This window comes from Conger conger, chromosome 3 (genome assembly GCF_963514075.1).
Source record: "Conger conger chromosome 3, fConCon1.1, whole genome shotgun sequence".
In the NCBI taxonomy this organism is placed as follows: domain Eukaryota; kingdom Metazoa; phylum Chordata; class Actinopteri; order Anguilliformes; family Congridae; genus Conger; species Conger conger.
Genome location: NC_083762.1, coordinates 12,490,262 through 12,512,284, shown reverse-complemented (window position 1 = coordinate 12,512,284; position 22,023 = coordinate 12,490,262). Strand labels below are relative to the sequence as shown.

General features: G+C 44.6%; 1 protein-coding gene across 1 annotated transcript in view; it reads left to right on the top strand.

Moving 5' to 3' along the window:
- Positions 1-926: 926 nt before the first annotated feature.
- LOC133123709 (F-BAR and double SH3 domains protein 1-like) overlaps positions 927-22,023 on the top strand; it is a 24,545-nt gene continuing 3,448 nt past the window's right edge. The window contains exons 1-18 of the mRNA XM_061234188.1: positions 927-1,065; positions 2,403-2,500; positions 4,451-4,496; positions 7,061-7,134; positions 7,782-7,926; positions 9,279-9,415; positions 10,644-10,707; positions 11,712-11,840; positions 12,773-12,895; positions 13,060-13,155; positions 14,586-14,705; positions 15,004-15,108; positions 17,158-17,319; positions 17,803-17,928; positions 18,055-18,138; positions 18,708-18,894; positions 20,283-20,500; positions 21,342-21,528. Of these exons, the coding sequence (XP_061090172.1) occupies positions 1,045-1,065; positions 2,403-2,500; positions 4,451-4,496; positions 7,061-7,134; positions 7,782-7,926; positions 9,279-9,415; positions 10,644-10,707; positions 11,712-11,840; positions 12,773-12,895; positions 13,060-13,155; positions 14,586-14,705; positions 15,004-15,108; positions 17,158-17,319; positions 17,803-17,928; positions 18,055-18,138; positions 18,708-18,894; positions 20,283-20,500; positions 21,342-21,528 (2,122 nt within the window). The 5' untranslated portion in view covers positions 927-1,044. The remainder of the gene's footprint in view (positions 1,066-2,402; positions 2,501-4,450; positions 4,497-7,060; positions 7,135-7,781; positions 7,927-9,278; positions 9,416-10,643; positions 10,708-11,711; positions 11,841-12,772; positions 12,896-13,059; positions 13,156-14,585; positions 14,706-15,003; positions 15,109-17,157; positions 17,320-17,802; positions 17,929-18,054; positions 18,139-18,707; positions 18,895-20,282; positions 20,501-21,341; positions 21,529-22,023) is intronic.

Genomic DNA, 22,023 nt, shown 5'->3' with positions numbered 1-22,023 from the left:
CAGGGGGGGTGGAGCCTATCCCAGCATACTTTGGGCAAAAGGCAGGAATGCACACACACCATTCACTCACACACTCATACCTACAGGCAATTTAGACTCTCCAATTAGCCTAACATGCATGTCTTTGGACTGTGGGAGGAAACCGGAGTACCCGGAGGAAACCCACGCAAACACGGGGAGAACATGCAAACTCCACACAGAGAGGCCCCGGCCGACCGGGATTCGAACCCAGGACCTCCTTGCTGTGAGGCGGCAGTGCTTAATGAAACATTGCAATACATAATTCTTGTGTAGCCTTTGGTTAAAACGGTCTCACAATTACAACAACTTTATTTGAGTATTTGACTCAAACATATTATTAGTATTTGTAACCTCCATTTGATGATGATGATAATATTTTATTGTCAGATTAGGTCTGAAAAATCAACACACAAAGGTGCATACATTCAACCTAACATTACAATCACAGACCACAATATTCAAGACCCTTCAATGGACATTTGATCTAGGATTAAGCTCCATATTTAATTTTAGGATTGACTGTTGTACAAAAGAGTGCTTCAGTCTAACCCGATTAAATCATGGAACCCTATATCGTCGGTTTAATGGTAACAATTTACACTCACGTAGACAGAAACACCTTGTTAATGAGAGAGGTCAGAGGATGGCCAGACTGGTCAAAAGTCAGCAGTAGAAGTCTAAAAAATAAGTATAATAAATACCTAATAAAGTGCTCACTGAGTATATATTGGCTGTTCAAGACGTGATTAAGGCCAAAGACGATATTCTCAACAATAATGCTCATTATGCGAGCGTCTCCTCAATGCTCCGCTAGGGGGCATGCTCCCACAGGGGGAGGCGGCAGGTGCCCTTCGCAGCTCCGCCTACCTCAATGGGCTGTGGTGTGTGTATGCAGAGACGGGTTGGAGTGGGTGAGACGAAAATTTAGTCTGGGAAGTATTAATCAAAAAGAGAAAAACAAAACATTACAAAATCTGAAGGATACATTAAGAACAAAACCGGGTCAACGAAACAAAAACAAACATGCAGCCGCCACCTAGAAAGGTAACAATCTTTAAAACTGAAAAAAAACAACAACAAAAAAAACAACCAAAAAAAAACAGATAGACTCGCGGATATGTTCTGGTTATTGTCTCGTATTACAACAAAAAATTGTTTTGGATTCAAAAACTTTATTTTCTGCATCTTATCTTATGTTTTGTTCATCCTCGGCCACTGTTTTACCCTGTTCGCTTGTGCCTTCAGAGTTGCAAGAGCAACATGTTTAGCTGAGGTTACTTCTATTTCTGACCATCTTTCCCGTTGGGATTTTAAACAAAAACAGGCACTGTTTGAGTAGCATAAAAAGTCTAATAACGACAGACGTATTATTAGATCGACATCGTTTAGATTAGCCTACGCTTTTATTGTACACTATCCTACAGAAGCATCATGATAATATGTGCTGTAACTGTCAAACATTTGTGACAGCTGTTTCATTTGAACTCTCCGCTAACAACTGCTGGCACGTCGTGGTTAGGTGCACATTTCCCCATGACATTTTAACAGTTGTTGCTTCATTAGAATGCATGGAACTGTTTTCATTCGATATTTATATTGGCTGCCCTGTCAATTCGGATTCACTCACATTTAAGTAGCCTATTTAACTAAAGTCACAACACCAAATTGATAATTTCTTAGTAAATACATTTGTTATGCAATCCTTTCAATACAGGCCTATATGTGTTCGGCGTTGTTTTCGTTATTTTGTGACAGTCTTTTTGTGTGTACGTTGTCACCTTGTTTAATGCTGTGTTGTTGTTTTTATGTTTAGAAATCTGTTTTGCTTCATTAGGCCCTTGCCTTGTGTGTGTGCGCTAACCGATAAAGCGACATTCTCTTGCCCTTAAGGTAATTTCTGCAAGAACCATATTATTATTATTATTATTATTATTATTATTATTATTATTATTATTATTATTATTATGGGTTTTTTTGGTCATGTTATTTGAGGCTGACATTCTGCGTTTGACCATAATGAATACAAAGTGTACTGGACCAGTAAAAGAAGCCACATGGATTTATGGATTTAGGGGTTCCTGTTTTTGGAGCAGCACAGACTGTCATTGGGAGTGTGAGGAGCTTAAGCACTGGTGAGACAGTGACACAGTGACAGTGACCTTGCCTTTAGGCTCCAGGACCTTAGCATTTAGGCTCCAATTTTCTCCAATTAGCGAATTGCCATTGATTAATTTCCGTCTGGAGGATGAATATACATACCCATTACATAGGTAATATGGGCTTCATGATTGTGAAGTGAATGAACATTAATGTGAGGGGTAAATAACTGTTCCTATATGCTGTAAATGGCCAATGGCGACACGTCTGTGTGTGATTTGCAGGTGAAGGAGGCTCAGGAGGTGAAGGTGGCCTTTTCTGATCAGGTTGCCCGGTTACAGAGTAAACACCAGCAGGAGAGTGAGCTGTTGGATGACATCAGGTGTGACACTAATGCCCTGGTCTTGGACAGAAAATGTGCACTTGCTGATTCTGATATTCAGTTGCCCCTGTTAGCCATCTGATTACTTATAAGTTTTGCTCGTTTGTTCGTTTAGTGCTTTCTTGAATTCGGCACACATTAGCTTTCACAATCCTGTGCTGTAGATAACAGGCCCTTGATTTATGGCTGATGTTTATGCTAATGTTCAGTGGCTAGTGTTCAGCTGCAGTGTGTGACAGCACGACAGACTCTAAGAAGCCCTTGACTGAGATAGTTTCAGTGAAATAGCTTTCTCCTTTTTTCTATTTTCAACTCTTAATGGAAGCAGTCCTGCCAAACTGATGAAGCCGTAACGATTGGATTCCTGCACACAAAGCAGTCCTTTAATTATTCATAAAATTGTCTTCTCAAAGTTTTCAAGCCTTGTACCTGCCCTCCCTGTCCTGTCCTCGTCTGTCGGTGTTGCACATTTGCACTTTTTTATTTGCATTATTCGTGGTTCTGAATTTAATCTGGGCAGTAATTCTAGTCTGGTAGTGCACAGCAAATATGGCCAAGCCAAACCAAGCCGTATCTTTACTGTGTTTTCTAACCTGCTCTCCTCATTTCCTTGGGTCCTGTAAGTAGGTTGTATCGATTTCAAATGAAGCTGTGCTGAGCCTGGATGAAGCGAGGCTACTGATATGGTCAATGGCAGTGGCTGTTATTCTCAATGGGCCAGTATTATTGAAATAAAGACCATCTTTGGGTTCTTTTAAATGTTTTTCTGTTGCTTTAACACTGGCCTCAAATAGGTCTTTGACACGAGTACTGTATGCCGTGCACTGCAAAAAAACAAGTGAAGTAAAGAATATTAGTTTTTCTTAAGTTGACTGCTTGACAAGTGAAATTTTCTTACCCCGTTGGCAAATATTACATTACATTACATTATTGGCATTTAGCAGACGCTCTTATCCAGAGCGACGTACAGTTGATTAGACTAAGCAGGAGACAATCCTCCCCTGGAGCAACGCAGGGTTAAGGGCCTTGCTCAAGGGCCCAACGGCTGTGCGGATTTTATTGTGGACACACCGGGGATTAGAACCACAGACCTTGCGTGTCCCAGTCATTTACCTTGCGTGTCCCAGTCATTTACCTTAACCACTACGCTACAGGCCGCCCCTGTCTTGCGTCATTGGCAACATTTGCATCATGTTTAGCAAAGAACAAAAAGAAATAAGTCTGAATATACTAAAATACTTGAGATAGACGTTATTGCGGTGTGGCATTCTAAACCGCGTAATTTTACTAACTGTGAGTATTACCGACAGTACAGGAACGTTAGAAGGGAAAAAACTGCTACATGATCAGTGTGGATTTTTTATCTGTGTTTGTCAGAGAAAAATGTCTCATCACGAGAGCAGCAGCTATTGATCCATATCAAGCCCTGCTGTTTCTAACTTTCCAAATTATGTCGTCATTGTATTTAGCAGTTTATCCAAATATCTGCTGTCCTGTGCAGAAGTAAATTGCAGCAGGTTCTTTTCCACAGGGCTGAACCCCCCCCCCCCCCCATTCAGCTTCTGGCTGTGCGTGTGATCTGCCTCACCAAGTGTTTTACCAGGGATATACTGCATGTGCTCAGAGTACATGACGCCTAATGCCGTAGGTAAATAAATGAAGTTCTCTGATGTCGGAGAGGCTGTAACAACAATCAATACATGCCCGCCCTTGGTAATGGAAAACAGAAACGACATTCTGTGTCCCATGAGTGATGTCGTGATGAGATGGAGTCTTTCTGACAGTGCAGCGAGTAGGCTTTCCTCAGTAAGAACGTTATGGACATGATTCCTCCATATGCACGTGGGTCCCGTAGATATCATTCCAACTTTGGTGATATCTGATTTGCTTTTGGTGGATCTTTCTGCAGCTATCCATTTGCTAATTCTCGTTCTCACCTCTGAACCACAGGTCGTACAGCAAACAGAGGGCAGCCATTGAAAAAGAGTATGGCCAGGTGAGAGTGTTTCACTCTTCTACTTGTGTTGAAAAGATCAGTCCTCGTGTTGCACGTTTGCTGCCTAGCCATGCTGGACTCCTCTCACTCTTTTTCACAGTCCAAAAGTATGTCAGTCTTAACAAGTATTTTGGACTCAGTGCAGGGTTTCCTTCCGCTGCATACACACAGCCATATCTCTCTTCATTCCATATCCTGGCGTGAGCTGTTCGTCTGTGGTTTCTCATGACACAAAGCCGCCGCAGTAATTTTGAGCACCATCTGCCTAGCACTGAGCATTCTTGTGTCTGCAACAGAAACCACACATTCACAGTTTACAGTTTGGGCCCTGATGTCTACCGTTAATAATTTCCCTAGATAGTTTTCCTATCTGGGGCAGTAATGTTATCTTGTTTACTACTACCACTATATTATCCCCTGCCAGCTGTTGTTGTGAAAAGTTCACTCCCTTGGACAATGGCATGGACTTGACATGTAGCATGCCATTGCCATAGTAATACTGTACTGTATATACAGTGGGCTGCAGAATTACTGGCTCCCTTATGATAAATTATGAAAAAAGGCTGCATTTGGTAAACAACACAGATAATAATAATACAATGTTGTGTTCAAGCATATGGGAAAACAATATACTTTTATTTCAATACATTTACTGTCATGTTTCAATGTTTTTTTATTAAGTAATCTCTTTTTTTTTTCTTCAATTGGCACCCCTAACAATTATTGTAAATAGGTTGTGTGTTGTTTACTGTATGCAGGCTTTTTTCTTCATTTTGATCAAGGGTGCCAATAATTGGCAATTATGTGGTTCACAAAGTCATCTTTAGTGGCTCCGGTCTGCAACCACTACTCTCTTGCTGCTTCATCCTTGTTGGTTACAAAATGGCCGCCACGGTGAGTATTAAACCAGCGGGCATTTCACAATGAAGTGTCTGGCTATCCCCCTCTCCTTCTTCCTGTCTGTGGTCCACTGTATTTCATTGATGCTGCCTCGTTTAGGGAGGCACAGTCCTGGGCATGCCAGGCTGGCGGGTGGAAGTTTGCCCGCCTAAAAGCTGGGGTGGGGTGGGGGCGGGTGGGGGGGTGGGGAATGTAGCAAGGAGGCTCTGGGGAAGGAGTCCCAGGTGATACAAACACGGCTCACCGCATGTGGGAAACGGAGTGGACTTGTGCGTGGGTGTTGCTCTCGCTGTACTGCTAATATGTGTGCCGTCCGTGCGAAGGATGTGCGCTGTGCTGGCCCCTGGAGGTCATCGCTGGTCACAAAGTTTGTGACTGTGGACTGCACACAGGAAGCTGGGCTTGTTGTTTTTTGCCGGTTTGATGGAGCCTTGCATGGCAGCCAATCGCCGCTGGTGTGTGAGTGAATGGGTGAATGAGAAACATCATGTACAGCGCTTTGGATAAAACCATTTACCATTTACCATATGATGAGGAGAGAACACAGACCACTCTGTGGCTGTCACAGATGTACAAACAATTCTAAAGTTTTCACGCATATTGGCTTGTCCTTTATGTATTTGTGGGTGCTGCAATACATTGATATGAGTAGTGATTCTCATTCAGTTTGATTTGATTCTCATAATAAATGGTAAAATGGTTGGCATTTATATAGCGCCTTAATCCAAAGCGCTGTACAATTGATGCTTCTCATTCACCCATTCATACCCACACTCACACACCAATGGCGACTGGCTGCCATGCAAGGCACCGTCAGGAGCATTTAGGGGTTAGGTGTCTTGCTCAGGGACACTTCGACACAGCCCGGGTGGGGGATCGAACCGGCAACCCTCCTACTGCCAGACAACTGCTCTTACTGCCTGAGCCATGTCGCCCCCTTATTTATAATGACAGTTAAATAGTAATACATACCTGACAGTGTAAATAGAGAGTGGATATAAATAAATACAAAAAAGAAAAAGACAAATAAGTAGTTACCTACATGCCTAAAAAAACACATCAAACAGAGTTTAGGAATTGTGTTTTGAACATTGTATGTTTTCTGCAATTGGACTTGACAACAAGATGACAACAGTCATACTGTTACACTACTGCTGTCTTAATTTCCCATTTCCATACATATTTCATGCATGCAAGTTTTACTGTACATGCATGCATATACTGTATTTATTTTGCAATCCGTTTGGAAGCACCAAAATAGCACACTGCCGGTTTCAGTGTTAAAATGCGGTATGTGTGGGTTGAAAGGCAAATAAATAAGTCCAGACCAAATTTGCAAAGCATGCGCGCTATTGCACCGGCCAACCCATGTTTATGCGAATGGGCTTACTGCAGACTTAAGTTGACAGGTGGAGGAAAAACACTTTTTTTTTTTGTGTAAAAATAAATGAGCGATTCCAGCAGCGTCCAAGTACGTTTGCTGGACTGCTGTCTCTAAAATAGAGCCCTTTGTCCTGTTTTAAATGAAGAAGGCTGAAGTGGCCCTTGACCCCGACTGTTACTCAAAATGGAGGCTCTCTTTCTGTTGTGATTCTAGCGCAGTGGTTTTAGCACTTAGCTTGTTGTGTTTCAGATGTAAAAAGTGTTGTCTTCCTGTTTTCCAGGCATTGCAGAGGCTTGCTCAACAGTTTCAGAAGAAAGACTGTTATAGGGGGAAGGGAGAAGCTGCGAACTCTGGGTAATTTCATTTGTGAAAAAATGGGGGGGGGGGATTAGTCATTTTTGTATTATCAGTTTTTATTATGTTGTAAATCTGCTGACATATACACAAAACACATTCTGCAAAGACATAACAATTCTCAGAAAACCTACAAACTGAAGAACCCTCAAGGTGGAAAATATTCCTCATTCATGCAGTGTGGATGTTTCGATTCATGGTCAATCTTGTTCTCCAAGTTTTTTATTTAAATGGAGCTGTTGAAGGAATAGGTTTGCCAGAACAGACATAAATGAATTTGTGCAGACACTCACACCCACACACGCACACGCACACGCACACACACTCACACATACATACACACACGCGCACACACACACACACACTCACACACACACACGCACACGCACACACATACATACACACACGCGTACACACACACACACAGACACACACACATACTCACACACACACACACACACACATACACACACGCACACACACACACACGCTCACACACACATACACACACACACACACTCGTGAATATGCAGGCATATATATATATATATATATATATTATTTTGTTTTGTTTCATCAGTGAAAAGTTGGCATGAATCAGTGTCCCGTGTTGACTGTGTGTGCGCCGTGCCTCCCTGTGTGTGCAGGAGTGTGTTTGGCGTCTGGAGGTCTCTGGTGGAGGCCACGGCGCACTGCGGGGGGTCCCGCGTCAGCGCGGCGGAGGGATACCGCGCTCTTACCGCCGAGGCGCTGAAGGGCCTGCGCACCGCCAGCGAGCAGCGGACCAAGAGGGTGAGCGCCGGGGCGGCTGTGATTGACAGGCACGGTCTCCTGGAGACCACCTACTACTGTTACACATTCTCCCTAATGCCATGGCAACACCCTCAGTGCCACGAGGCTTTCAAAGAATGTAAAACTTATTATGTGGCAATATGTATATTTGCATGTAGTATATGTACATATGTTTTGCCAATCCCTTAAGGAAATTCATCGAGCACTTTATTTGGAACATTTTTACTTTATTACACCTACTTATTCATACGATTATCTAATCAGCCAATTGTGTGGCAGTAGCGCAATGCATACAATCATGTAGATACTTATCAGGAGTTTCAGTTAATGTTCACATCAACCATCAGAATGGGGATAACACAAATAACCACATAACAGTGTTATGCAGAAGAGCATCTCTGAACACACAACGCATCATAAATGTAAGTGGATAGGCTACAGCAGTGGAAGTCTAGAAAATAAGTCACTGAGTGTATACCAGTTCCATCAAGGACGTTGCACAGTTTGAGAATGTCTGTGCGGATTACGGTTGGGGTGGGGCGCTGTGATGGTTGCTCAAGCAAAGCAGAACCACACCCGGGGAACACCTGTACCAGGAACTGTGGTTGTAGATCATCACGGCCCTCTGTTTCTCAGCCCTGCTGCCTGGTTGAAGCCATTGTTTCTTTTCTGGCGAAGTTCAGAAAAGCCCATTTGACTCACACATCCTCAAGCGTCCCATGCATTTCATCTGCTGTGCCATTCCTTGTGTACTGCGTGCTGTATCCTGAGCGATGCTGTATTCCAGTGCACTGTGTGCTGTGTAGTTAGCTGGAGCTGGGCTCATGGCAGTGTGTTGTGTGCTGTGCAGTTAGCTGGAGCCGGGCTCATGGCAGTGTGTGTTGTGCGCTGTGCAGTTAGCTGGAGCCGGGCTCATGGCAGTGTGTTGTGTGCTGTGCAGTTAGCTGGAGCCGGGCTCATGGCAGTGTGTTGTGTGCTGTGCAGTTAGCTGGAGCCGGGCTCATGGCAGTGTGTGTTGTGCACTGTGTAGTTAGCTGGAGCCGGGCTCATGGCAGTGTGTGTTGTGTGCTGTGCAGTTAGCTCTAGCCGGGCTCATGGCAGTGTGTGTTGTGTGCTGTGCAGTTAGCTCTAGCCGGGCTCATGGCAGTGTGTGTTGTGTGCTGTGCAGTTAGCTGGAGCCGGGCTCATGGCAGTGTGTGTTGTGTGCTGTGCAGTTAGCTCTAGCCGGGCTCATGGCAGTGTGTGTTGTGTGCTGTGCAGTTAGCTCTAGCCGGGCTCATGGCAGTGTGTGTTGTGTGCTGTGCAGTTAGCTGGAGCCGGGCTCATGGCAGTGTGTGCTGTGTGCCACTCAGGGTCTGGAGCAGCTGCAGCAGGTTCAGGGCGAGCTGGTGGAGGCCGTGCGGGAGCTGAACGAGGTGAAGAAGAGGTACTGTCAGCTGGGACACATCGCCAGCGTGGCCCGGGAGAAAGCCTCCGACGCCCAGGCCAGGTGAGTCTGCCAGTGCTTCGGACCAGTTACTTAGTCGATTTGTATTCAAATACTTTTTTATGCTTTCCTGAGCTTGTCTGGTGTATTCAAACCATATATAAACTACTCTTAGAAACAGCAATCCCCGCCTTCTGGTACTCAAGATCGATCAAGCACAGGCAAATATTTGAATCCAAAGCAATTACATACCTTAACACTGTTATGATCTCAACCTATAGGCCAGCGGAGGAGGGGTATCCCCTTTAGCCAGGTTCTTCATGAGATTTCTTCCCATTGGAGTTTTTTTCACCCACTAAGGAGTTGTTTACCTCATGTGCTATTTGGGGTCTGAGGATTGGTATTTCCAGACCTTTTTTCTTCCCTTCTGTTCCTCTGTAAAGTGTCTTTGGGACTGTCTGCTGTGAAAAGCGCTATACAAATAAGACTGAATTGAGTCTTTGACCCGGGTCTGATTCTGGGTGAGGATTGTGGCAAGACCCTGCTCAAAGATAGAAAACTGAGATACACAAAGAAAAAACCCATTGTAATGGCCCTAGAGAGAGTGGGGGAGAGAAAGAAAGGGAAACTTTACCCCACATTTATCCTGCTTTCCTCGTGTCATTAATACCTGGCTTTCTCTCCAGGTAGAGGTGCCAGGGGCTCTTGTATTACAGGTATGGGGTGTCTGCTGGCTGGCTCGTCCTATTAAAGCACAGTTCCACTGTCAGACCTGAGTCAAATACATCATTTCCATAAGTACTTTTCCTTGCTTGAGTGCTTGATTTTAGTTTAGTCAATCAAAAGGACCAGAAGCTGGGGTTTGAGAGTATTTCATAGGTTCTACAATACACCAGACAAGCTCAGTGAAGTGTATAAAAGTATTTGAATCCAAAACCAATTCAGTTCCGTATTTGACCCAGAGAGAATGTGCTTGTGTATGCTCTCAAAAATCTGAAAAATAATTGAATGTTCTCGCCTTCCCATTGAATCCATCCTGCCATTTTCTTCAGCAACACTTTAAGTACAAAGACTCACCCAGCCGGCACCTGACAGAATTTGTGGAGCGGTACAGACATGTATCAACATGTTTACACACACTGATCTCCACTCCAACCTGAAGCCTGAAGGGTTCTGTTCAGCATGTGATACTTCTGTGCACGTCCTGCAGAGTGTCCTGGAATAGGGCGGATACACAATCCGAATGCTTTTGGCTTGATTCCTTAACATCCCCCCCACTGTGTGTTCGTAGGTCCAAAAAGAGTGACCATGGAATTTTCCACTTTAGAACAGGCCTCCACAAGATGACCGCAAAGGTAGGCCTTTCAGCTAGATGCAAGTCTGCACAAGTCGCAGTGTGCATGTTGCGTAGTCAGTCCTCTAAGTATAAGGGTTTGTTTGATGACTGCAGTGTAAATCAGGAAACCTTGGCATATAAACAGGCATATATGCATTGCATATTACCCTAAGCCTTTTCATGGATCAATAAAGGTACATTACATCTCAAGTGCTCTCGGGTTTTCTTGGATCAGTCTTCGAGTTAAAATATAGATGCAGACAATATCCCTGTTTAAGTGGATGGATTTAGTAAAAATAATAATAATGGTAGCAGGAAATTTACTATTTGAAATTTAAATTGTGACTATTGTGGCATATTCGTCAGGTGTAATAGATCAACAGTTTACGCCCCAGAATTAAAGCTTTCGTGGAACTTGTTTTTGTCTGTCAAGTGCGTTTATGATTTGTTCTAGCTCCTGCGAAGAGACGCAGCCGAGTCAACAGAATTGTGCTTTTGGCCTTGTACCAAGAATGCTCATAGCAGCGGGCTTGTGATTTTGTAATGAGTCTGGTCAGAGCTTGGATTGATGTCCTGTATAGTGTCATTGTTTTATGCCTCAGATAATATATTTTCAGCGACGCCTTTTTGTAATTGTTAAATCCTCGCTTGTCAGACAGTTACATGATCGACAAAATCGACTTCGTCGTTTAAGTGCTGCCTCTGATTTCATGGAGGTCAATAGAACCTCTTCTCGTCATTCTTAAAGGGATATTTCACTTTGGTGTAGTGCAAGTGAAATAAAAGAATTAAACACGGAAGACAGTAGATGAACAAGGAAGTAGTGTCAGTCCGACAGTCATTTTAAATACTTATTTTCCCTTTTGAAGTGGTTTTTACTATGAATCTTTACTGTTTTTATTAGGAGAACAAATTACGTACAACTGTGCCATAGCTTCGTCTTTTTGCTCGTTATGAGCCGTTAGCATTAAATTAGCGAATGAAATGGCCTTTAATATCTCCTCCCCTCCCGGTCTCGGGCAGTTAAACGACCGTCTCGGCGAGTGTGAGCGTCGGCTCATGGAGGTGCGGAACGAGTATCTGCTGACGCTGGTGGCCATCAACTGCCACCACCAGCACTACCACGCCACCGAGCTGCCCGCCATCATGAAGGTGCGTGATGGGATCTCCCCGCTGCTCTACTGACACTTAAACAGAAACACCTAGAACAAAGAGCCGAAAGTGCTCACTGAAAAAAATAAAAATAAACGAACAACAAAAAAAAAAACGATCAAAGTAAAAGTTCTGAATAGCCTTCACTCTAAATAACATTCCTCTTATGTTTAGTATGTTTTAGTAGTTGTGCTGATCTGCTGATGCTATCTTCGAGCACAAACCCAACATACAAGAACCAAGATTACTATTCTGTGGAAAAACTGGGGCAATAAAACTTGCCTCTTATTTTGAGGTATTCTCGGAAATAGATTAAAATCTTAGGTGGAAAAGAAGGTTTCTCCTGCAACCTAAGGAGCTGTTTCATTATGTCTTAGCATGCAAACGGTCAATGCGTCATTAATAATAACAATTATTCCTTGAAATCCTGCAAGATATAATCAAAATCTCTGTTTGTGTGTTGCGATGCACTGTTGCTTGTACAATCTCTACTTTTTTCAGTTTCAGTGGTGTAGGTGAGGAAGAGCATTTTAGGTCTACCCTTCTAGGTAAACAAAACTGTTCTGAGTCATTAGTGTAAATTCTGAGGAGAAAGAAGCTAGGAATAAGGTGGCTGCCAGACCCTTGTAAACACGGTGTGGTACGCTTGCTTTATTTTGAAGGGATGCCATGTTAGTTCCACGTGTTAGCGCTGGGCTACTGAACCCCAGGTCCTGGGGCCCGCAGTGTCTGTAGGTATTTGCTCCAACCACATACTACACCACCTGATTTGACTAATGAGCTAAGCAGATACATTAATGAGTGTACCTGCTTACAAAAAAAAAAAAATCAGGTGGTGCATGGTTAAAGCAAAGCCGTGAAAACACTGTGTGAGCTGAGTAGCCCTGTTTTAGCATATGCCCTTTAACACTGGTCCCTGTCCTTGAGTGCAGACCATGGACGGGGACCTTTACGACCAGGTGCGAGAGCAGCTCACCCTCCTGTGTCACACGGAGATTGGCACTTGCCAGTCAACGCAGAGCGAGCTTGCCAGGATCTGCACAGACTCCAGCCAGGTGAGGCTATGATTGGGCGGCCATCTTAAATGTCTTTCTGTAGAAAAGCCTTTTAAGTGCCGGACACCCACACGGATTCCCCGCAGCCGCGACATTCCTCACCGGCGCTTGGCAGGCTGGTGTTCGCATGGAGGTGTCAGTGCTTTCTGTGTTTCCCATGCCAGGTGACCAGGGAGCAGGACCTCAAGGTCTTTCTCCAGGAATCCTCAGTCTTCACACGGACCTCACAGTTCCACTTCCAGAAGGTTCCCAGTGACACGGTACAGAGTCGCACAGTTGCTGGACGCCCAACCTACATTTCTCTACATTTCTCTTGTTTTGACAAGAGTTTTAGTCTTGTAATGAAGCAAGACTTAAAATCTTATTTTTTTTCTCTCCAGTAGAAAGTAGGTTATTTTAAGTAGAGGTGGAAAGTTCAGGGGGCAGAAAGTAAAAGTCCTGCCATGACTTCACTAATTACTTCTACCTCATGTAAATTAGCAAATTTAGGTGATTAGAACAAATAACTGTCATACTTCTTTGGCAATATTTTTGTGTTATTTAGTAAAAAGTAATACAAATTCAATGTTTAAGTCTAAATATAAGACAAACGTACTTATTTTTTGTGTTCTGTATATTATGCATTGCATATTACCCTAAGCCTTTTCATGGATCAATAAAGGTACATTACATCTCAAGTGCTCTCGGGTTTTCTTGGATCAGTCTTCGAGTTAAAATATAGATGCAGACAATATCCCTGTTTAAGTGGATGGATTTAGTAAAAATAATAATAATGGTAGCAGGAAATTTACTATTTGAAATTTAAATTGTGACTATTGTGGCATATTCGTCAGGTGTAATAGACGAATATTTTCGTTCTGTATATTTCCAGCTGTGTAAATAGATAGCGAAAAAGTAGTTCAGTCGTTAAATGCCAGTAATGTAATATAATGTCTTTGTTAAAGGGAATAGTTGCAGAACCTGATTACCTGGCTTAAATCTACCACCCACTGCACCAATGAGAAAACTGTATTGTAAAGATTTAATGGTTCATTGCATCTTCAGAATGGAGGTTTAAGTCTGAATGAGAATTTATTGCTTGGTTTAGAATTCTTTGAGGTTGTCACCCCTCCATTTCCACAGGAAGGTTCTTAAACCGGTCTTAGAGATGTACAGTATGTTATTGATCAGATGTTTTGAATGACTGCCACACATAGACTCCACATTTAGCTGTAAAATAAAGCATCATTTTCTTATGAAAGGTTGGAATGCTTTTCCAAGTACATCTCAACAAGTACATTAGTCTTATAATGAGACCTGAAATCTTATTTCTTTTACTTTTTGCTAAATGAGACAAAAATATGGCCAATGAGGTAAGACAGTTTGACTAATTTCAAGATGTGTGAACAGGGTAACTTGAAGCTAGCTAATATTTTCTACTTGACAGTGAAAAACTAAGATCTTATTACAAGTGTTATTACAATATTCAAAGGCTTGAGCAAAAAGACGTATTTGCAGTGCAGCATCGACTCTTTCTTTTTCTTGGCACTGTGCCCCCCTTTGATATCTAATCTGCTCATGGCATTGAATTTGCTTGGTGGGGTTGACAGTGCGGTACCTTTGCGGTCCCCCAGTGGAAAAAGCAGAGGCTAGGGGGGCCAAGGCCCTTTCCCCACCTCTGTCCCTGCTTCACCTGTCTCCTGTGCCCCAGGTGTCCAGCCTACAGCACAGCAGGACCAGCACAGAGGGGGAGAGCTGCCTGGATAAGGAGGCGCGCAAGTGGGCCACCAAGTCCGCCAAGGACTACAAACTCATCGCCCACGGGGAGCGGGTGAGCAGGGTCCCTGACCAGAAGCCCTGTAAATAAATAAATAAATACATAATCTTTCGTTTTTTTAGATTAGACTAAGCAGGGGCCAATCCCCCCTGGAGCAATGTGGGGTTAAGTGCGATGCAAGGGCCCAACTGCTGCATGGATCTTATCGTGGCTACATCGCGGCTTGAACCACCAACCTTCCTGATCCCAGTCAAGCGCCTTCACCACTAGGCTGTAGGCTGCCCCTGTGATTGATGCTGTTGAGAAAGGTTTTTCGGGGGGGCTGCCCATGCCCTGTTTCTGCCCCCCTCAGGCCCTGCGCACACTGGAGAGGCGACGGGAGGTGCAGGCGGAGGGCAGGGGTTCGGGAGTGGAGCAGAAGATGGAGGAAGTGAAGGAGAGCATTAGGAAGGCGCAGGTAGGGGCCAGGCTACCAGGGGGCAGTGTGGCAGAGGTGTCGTTCTGCGCTACTCAGAGTTAATAATAATAATAATATCATCCATCCATCCATCCATTATCTGAACCCGCTTATCCTGAACAGGGTCGCAGGGGGGCTGGAGCCTATCCCAGCATACATTGGGCGAAAGGCAGGAATACACCCTGGACAGGTCGCCAGTCCATCGCAGGGCACACACACCATTCACTCACACACTCATACCTACGGGCAATTTAGACTCTCCAATCAGCCTAACCTGCATGTCTTTGGACTGTGGGAGGAAACCGGAGTACCCGGAGGAAACCCACGCAGACACGGGGAGAACATGCAAACTCCGCACAGAGAGGCCCCGGCCGACGGGGATTCGAACCCAGGACCTCCTTGCTGTGAGGCGGCAGTGCTACCCACTGCGCCATCCGTGCCGCCATAATAATATCATAATAAATGTTATTTTTAGAGCATGAATACAGCACCTTTCATGCAACAAGTGGTAGCCCAAAGTGCTTCATAGAGGGATTTAAACAGAGTATTTAACAATAAAGTTCTCATACTAAGACCAGACCTGAGTCAAATACATAATTGTTTGGATATTGTTTTTTGGTCAGTCTTGTGATTGATCTTGCCTGGTGGAATAATTGAGCCAGCCAAGACCAGAAGCAGTTTTTGCCCTTTTGGTTCTTCATAGGTTCCAGTACACCAGACAGTAAAGTAAAGAGCTCAGTAAAGCATAAAAAAGTATTTGCCCCCGGTCTGACTAGGACACAGGTGTCAAACTGCAGTGTCTACTGGTTTTCAGGGTGCTTTCAGCACCAGTGGTTCATTGAAGTTATTGATTGGCTGATGAAGCCACAGACTGCTTTTTTTCAAGGCCTTAATTGGCAGGTTATTGAGCTGAAACCACAAATGTCTGCGCTTTCCTTGATATTTATCTTGACACCGCTGTACTAGGAAATCCATGTCTATAGGGAAAACAGAGTGTGTTCCCTTAGCTAAACAGGGTAGCGGGGGCACAAGTGAAAGCTCGCTGGTTGCTGAGTAAACATGGAACTGATATGTTTGATAAGCTCCATCCTGATGCAAGTTTTGACTCTCTTTTGTCAAGAGATTCCCTTTTGTTTCCGTTATTTCGACACCGGTCTTGTTTGTTTCAGGTGGTTTTTGTGGAATCATTGTGCGCTACCCACGCCCACAGGCTAATTCAAACTCAGCGACAGTTATGAGTCATCACTTATGAGTCTGCTTCAGGCAGCAGTGCTCAGCTGGGATGAATTTGCTTATCTACAGTGTACTTCAGAGAATCGCACATAACATCTCTGGGACATCTTCATCTATTTTGCCTCCACCTACTTTGTCGGGTCGGGGGGACTCCCAAATATAATCCAGCTCAATAGCGCCCCTTGAAGGCTAGCCATGGTACTGCTCAGTAACATTTCCACTGCTTAAGTTAATACTGCTTAAGTGTCCCTCCTTAGACTGTGGTAGAGGCTGTGTCCTAATCAATGCACTTGAGTATACTGGATGAAAAAGTTAACTTGGAGAAATTTTCTAGCATGTAATGTACCTAAAATCCCAGGGTGATATACACTCACTAAACAGCAGTGGCAGCAGTGAAATGCATAAAATCATGCAGATAAAAATACAGTACAGTGCACAAACCATGTGCAAACCGGGGCAAAAATATGCAGATTTTCTGATTTTGCATATTTTCATTCCAACCACGCTGATTTCACTAAGTAACGCACCTTCAACCAGAGAGGTTGAAGGTGTGTTACTTAGGCCTGTGCGTAGAATACAGACCATAGGAGACTTCCACAGCACGGTTGGAAAATAGTCTGGAGGATATTTTTTGCATACTGCCCCTAGAAAGTACAAAACGTAGTACACAGTAAGCTTAGTTGACAGTCAACCTTATGCTCTCATTATGTAATAGAGGCCGATTGGTCCCCAGGCGGAGATGAACGGCTGCAGGGGAGGGGTCAGGGGTGAAGGGTCACAGCCGCAGGGTCAGAGTGTGGCGTGCCTCCCGCGCAGGTGAGCCGTCTGAAGGCGGAGGCTCGGCTGGGCATGCTGGCCGCGGCGGGGGTGGAGGTGGAGCCCTGGGTGAGCAGCGCCGTGGGGCAGGTGGACGAGGAGCTGGAGCGGGACCGGAGGTTCAGCGAGGCCCGTCTCTCCAACGGAGACGTCTCCTCCATGGTCAGTGTCTCCCAGCATCCCCTGGGGCACTTTGGAGGTCATATCCTCACAGCGTTCACCTTGCATCTTTTTTAGTGATCAATTTGCAAGTAAAACTGTTCTTATTACACACAATGAAGGATACACAGGCAGACAACAACACAGAATCCAATTAGTTGGTAGAGCACAACTAGCACTACGGTATAGCATAAGCTAAATCCTATCGGAAGCTCAAATAGAAGAGGCTAAAAGGGCTTAACTGTATAGGTATTACTTGTACAAATGGGGGAGAGGAGTAAGCTAAATGTGTTTGATCCTATCGCCTTGTATATTAATATCATTGCATTACATTACATGTGGAAGACACTCTTATCCAGAGCAATGTACAATAAGGTCCCGTGGTAGTCCACTTTTGTTGTTACGGACAAGCATGGCACAATTGATGAGTATAAAATCAGGGGACTGACCTTTTTTCCCCGTTTGTCAATGTTTTTGTTTTGTAAGGAGGACGAATTTGAATTTAATGACTTTGAGGATTTCGATGAAAATGCAGACATTTTCACCGAGTCGACATCTGGCCCTCGCCAGCGTGGATACCCTTTGCCATGTAGGGTCATCTACAGCTACCAGGTGAGGCGGCTGCCCAACGTAGTGCCCCCTACTGGAGGCGCAAGAGAACATCACAAATGTGACTGAAGAAGTCCTCGTCCGAGCCTGTGAAAGAGCTTATGGTCTCATTTGGGTCTCTTCCCACAGGGTTGCCTGGCAGATGAGCTGTCAATCACAGAAGGGGAGGAGCTTCAGGTCGTTGAGGATGGTGACATGGAGGACTGGCTAAAGGTGTGTCTCAGAGCCGTGTGTGTCTCTGTTTACCCGGCCCTTTTCCTTCCGCTGCACACAGATTTACTCTCAAAAGCAAGCAACGCAATGCTGATCTTGATGGGACGTGTCAACAGTTGGGGTTTTAATTCAGCGATAGGCATTTTAATGACATTTACACTCACTGAGCACTTTAGACCTGTACACCTGTTTGTAAATCCAAATATTGAATCATTCAATCATGTGGCAGCAACTAAAAAAGCATGCAGACATGGTCAAGAGGTTCAGCTGTTTTTCAATAAATACCTAATAAAATGCTAATTGAGTGTATGTTGGCTTTTGTGAATGGGATTTATTCCTTTTTAAGTTTTTTAATTAATTTGAACTTTTAACTTTTTAAACTTTCATTGTAAAGTTCTTAAAGAGGAAGAGACTGCAGTCCGTTTCCCTCTCTGACCTTGTCGTCAGCCCACTGCCTGTTAGCGTATGAGATACAGGTCAATGTGAAGATTTCTTCTTAACTTGTTTGAGGAAGTTCATTGCAACAGCGCTGTTGGTGTCTTGTGAGTCAATCTGTTAATCTTCTGCAGGCACGCAACACCTCTGGACAGGTCGGATACGTGCCAGAGAGTTACGTGCAGTTCCTCAGGCCGCCAGCAGGGGGCTCTGCTGCACGCACGGTCTGTGAGAGCCCTCGGCTGGACTCATCACCCAACAGCTCCAAGTCATTACCAGGGTCTTCCACCAGGGGGCAGGAGAGCTCTTCTCACACTGTGGGTCAGTTCGCTACCTCTTGTCACAATTTCCCTTTAACCGCAGAGATGCGGTGGCCAGGTCAGGGAAATCCTGTCGGCCGATGTGTTTGGTTTAGTAAATCCAACGATCTTATCTCATGAGAGAGAGATATGTTTCAGATATATTTCTGTAGATTCCCAGAGCTGCTCAGAAAGGATGTGTACGTGTAAATATTATTTGAAGTTTCACGCATGAGACATAATTCTGATGAACAAAAAATAAATAGAAATTATCAGTGTGTGGCAGGAAGGATGTCCTTTTACTGACAATGTGTGGCTGAAAGTTACGCAGACATTAACTGGGACTTTATCACTGTAGCCCTGAAATGAACTGAGTGCACTGTCATTTTATTATGAAGTGAGAAGCTGTGTCATCTCCTGAACTTTCCTAACGTAACTTTCCAAAGGCTACCCCTTCACTGAGACTTAGAAGATTACTTTTGTAGTTAATCATCTGTCTGCTCAGAAATTCTAGTGGAAGGTTGAGGGCAGGGCAGGGTGAAATAAGCAGTAGGGATGGGTCCAGTGTCACTGATGATGATGATGATGATGATGATGTGGTCTTCAGGGCAGGGTGAAATAAGCCGTAGGGATGGGTCCAGTGGCACTGATGATGATGATGATGATGATGATGTGGTCTTCAAGGCAGGGTGAAATAAGCAGTAGGGATGGGTCCAGTGGCACTGATGATGATGATGATGTGGTCTTCAGGGCAGGGTGAAGTAAGCAGTAGGGATGGGTCCAGTGTCACTGATGATGATGATGATGATGATGTGGTCTTCAGGGCAGGGTGAAATAAGCCGTAGGGATGGGTCCAGTGGCACTGATGATGATGATGATGATGTGGTCTTCAGGGCAGGGTGAAATAAGCAGTAGGGATGGGTCCAGTGGCACTGATGATGATGATGATGTGGTCTTCAGGGCAGGGTGAAATAAGCAGTAGGGATGGGTCCAGTGACACTGATGATGATGATGATGATGTGGTCTTCAGGGCAGGGTGAAATAAGCCGTAGGGATGGGTCCAGTGGCACTGATGATGATGATGATGATGATGTGGTCTTCAGGGCAGGGTGAAATAAGCCGTAGGGATGGGTCCAGTGGCACTGATGATGATGATGATGATGATGATGTGGTCTTCAGGGCAGGGTGAAATAAGCCGTAGGGATGGGTCCAGCGGCACTGATGATGATGATGATGATGATGATGTGGTCTTCAGGGCAGGGTGAAATAAGCCGTAGGGATGGGTCCAGTGGCACTGATGATGATGATGATGATGATGATGATGTGGTCTTCAGGGCAGGGTGAAATAAGCCGTAGGGATGGGTCCAGTGGCACTGATGATGATGATGATGATGATGATGTGGTCCTCAGGGCTGGCGCGTGCACTGTACCAGTACTGCGGGCAGAGTGCAGACGAGCTGTCCTTCCAGGAGGGGGCGCTGATCCGGCTGCTGCGCTGCGACCACAGCGCCGTGGACGACGGCTTCTGGGAGGGAGAGCTGGACGGGCGCGTCGGCGTCTTCCCCTCACTCGTGGTGGAGCTGCTGGCCGAGGGGGAGGAAGAGGAGGAGGAGGAGGAGGAAGACGAGGTGAGCGGAGTGTCCGTCCTACATACAAAAACTGGGATGAAGCCGTTGGAGCTTGTGGTCAATCCAAGTATAGCAAGCAACAACCTGTGGGATGATTGGAGGGGGTATAAATGCTAGAATGCTGCCCTAACTACTTTTCCAGCTCCCTATATGGCTATCAATCTGGGAAGAATGGTTACATATGTTGCATGCAAACAGTAATAATTTTACTGAAATGCTTCAGTTTTACCTGAAAAAGAAAGCTGCTAATATGGCCCTACTGTAGCAGTACTGTTGTACAGCCCTGGTAATGTACACCCAAGACTAAAACGGCAGAAATGGGCAAGGCGAGCTGCAGGAAAGTAGCCTACAGTGCCACCTTGTGGCAAAGGATATCATGAAAGATTTTACAGTGTGCTGAAGCTGTTTGCTCAATCAACCCAATTCTGTTTTGAAGCTCCATCCCAAGCAATAACCCCCACCCTATTGTTCACCTGCCTTCCTTTACTGAAGTATAGTGTCTATTGTCACCTTAAGACTCCAGCTATTTTACTGCATTTTTTCAAAAAGACTCAATGGACTTTGGTTCCAGGGGCCTATATCACAAAGCTGGATTACTGAGCTAGCTAGATTACTGCACTGAGTAAAACCCGCAACAGATGCAGGTCCCAGGTCTGTTTAGCAAGGGGAAGTGGATCAGTATTTCCAAGTGCTTGAGCGCTATATTAATGTTCTGCGCTTATGCACTCCCGTACATATAATGCAGAGACGAACTCTGTTAACTCTGTTAATCATAGTGACATATTGTCTCTCATTACTCTGCATGCTGATACTGTCTCTGATCATCTATCGCTGGTGGCAGGGCGTGCCCTCTCCCACCCCCACTCCCTTCTCTCCCCCCATCCCCATTGTGAGAGCTCCCCTCACACAGCAGTACTCCTCCTCCTGCCCGGGGTCCTGGTCTGAGCTCAGCACCTCCCCTCCAGACAGGGAGGACCGGCTGCTGGGGGTGCCTCAGGACCTGCGCAGGCTGTTCGACAGGAGAGGAGGTATCCACCATTACAGCTCTGCTGTTTGACAAGCATTTTAGTCTTGTAATAAGACTTAAGATCTTATTGTTTAATCTCTGAAGTAGAAAATAGTTGCTTGTTTAAATGTTTGATGTTTGCTTGACAAGTGAAATTCTCTTATTCCATTGGCAAATCTTGAAATGAGTCTGTCTGTCTTGGCATTTCCTTCTTTGCAAAAAAGTAAAAGAAATAAGATTTTATGTCTCAATATAAATATTTTCTGTTCCTTTTTTGCAGTGCTTAACTAACCCTATGTCTGGCAGGCTCAGGCTCCACTCATGTTTTGTGTGATGTTTTGTGTTGTGTTTTGTTTTGTGTTATGTTTTGTGTTGTATTTTGTGTGATGTTTTGTGTGATGTTTTGTGTTGTGTTTTGTGTTGTGTTTTGTGTGATGTGTTATGTTTTGTGTTGTTTTGTGTAATGTTTTGTTGTGTTTTATGTGATGTGTTGTGTTTTGTGTGATGTTTTGTGTGA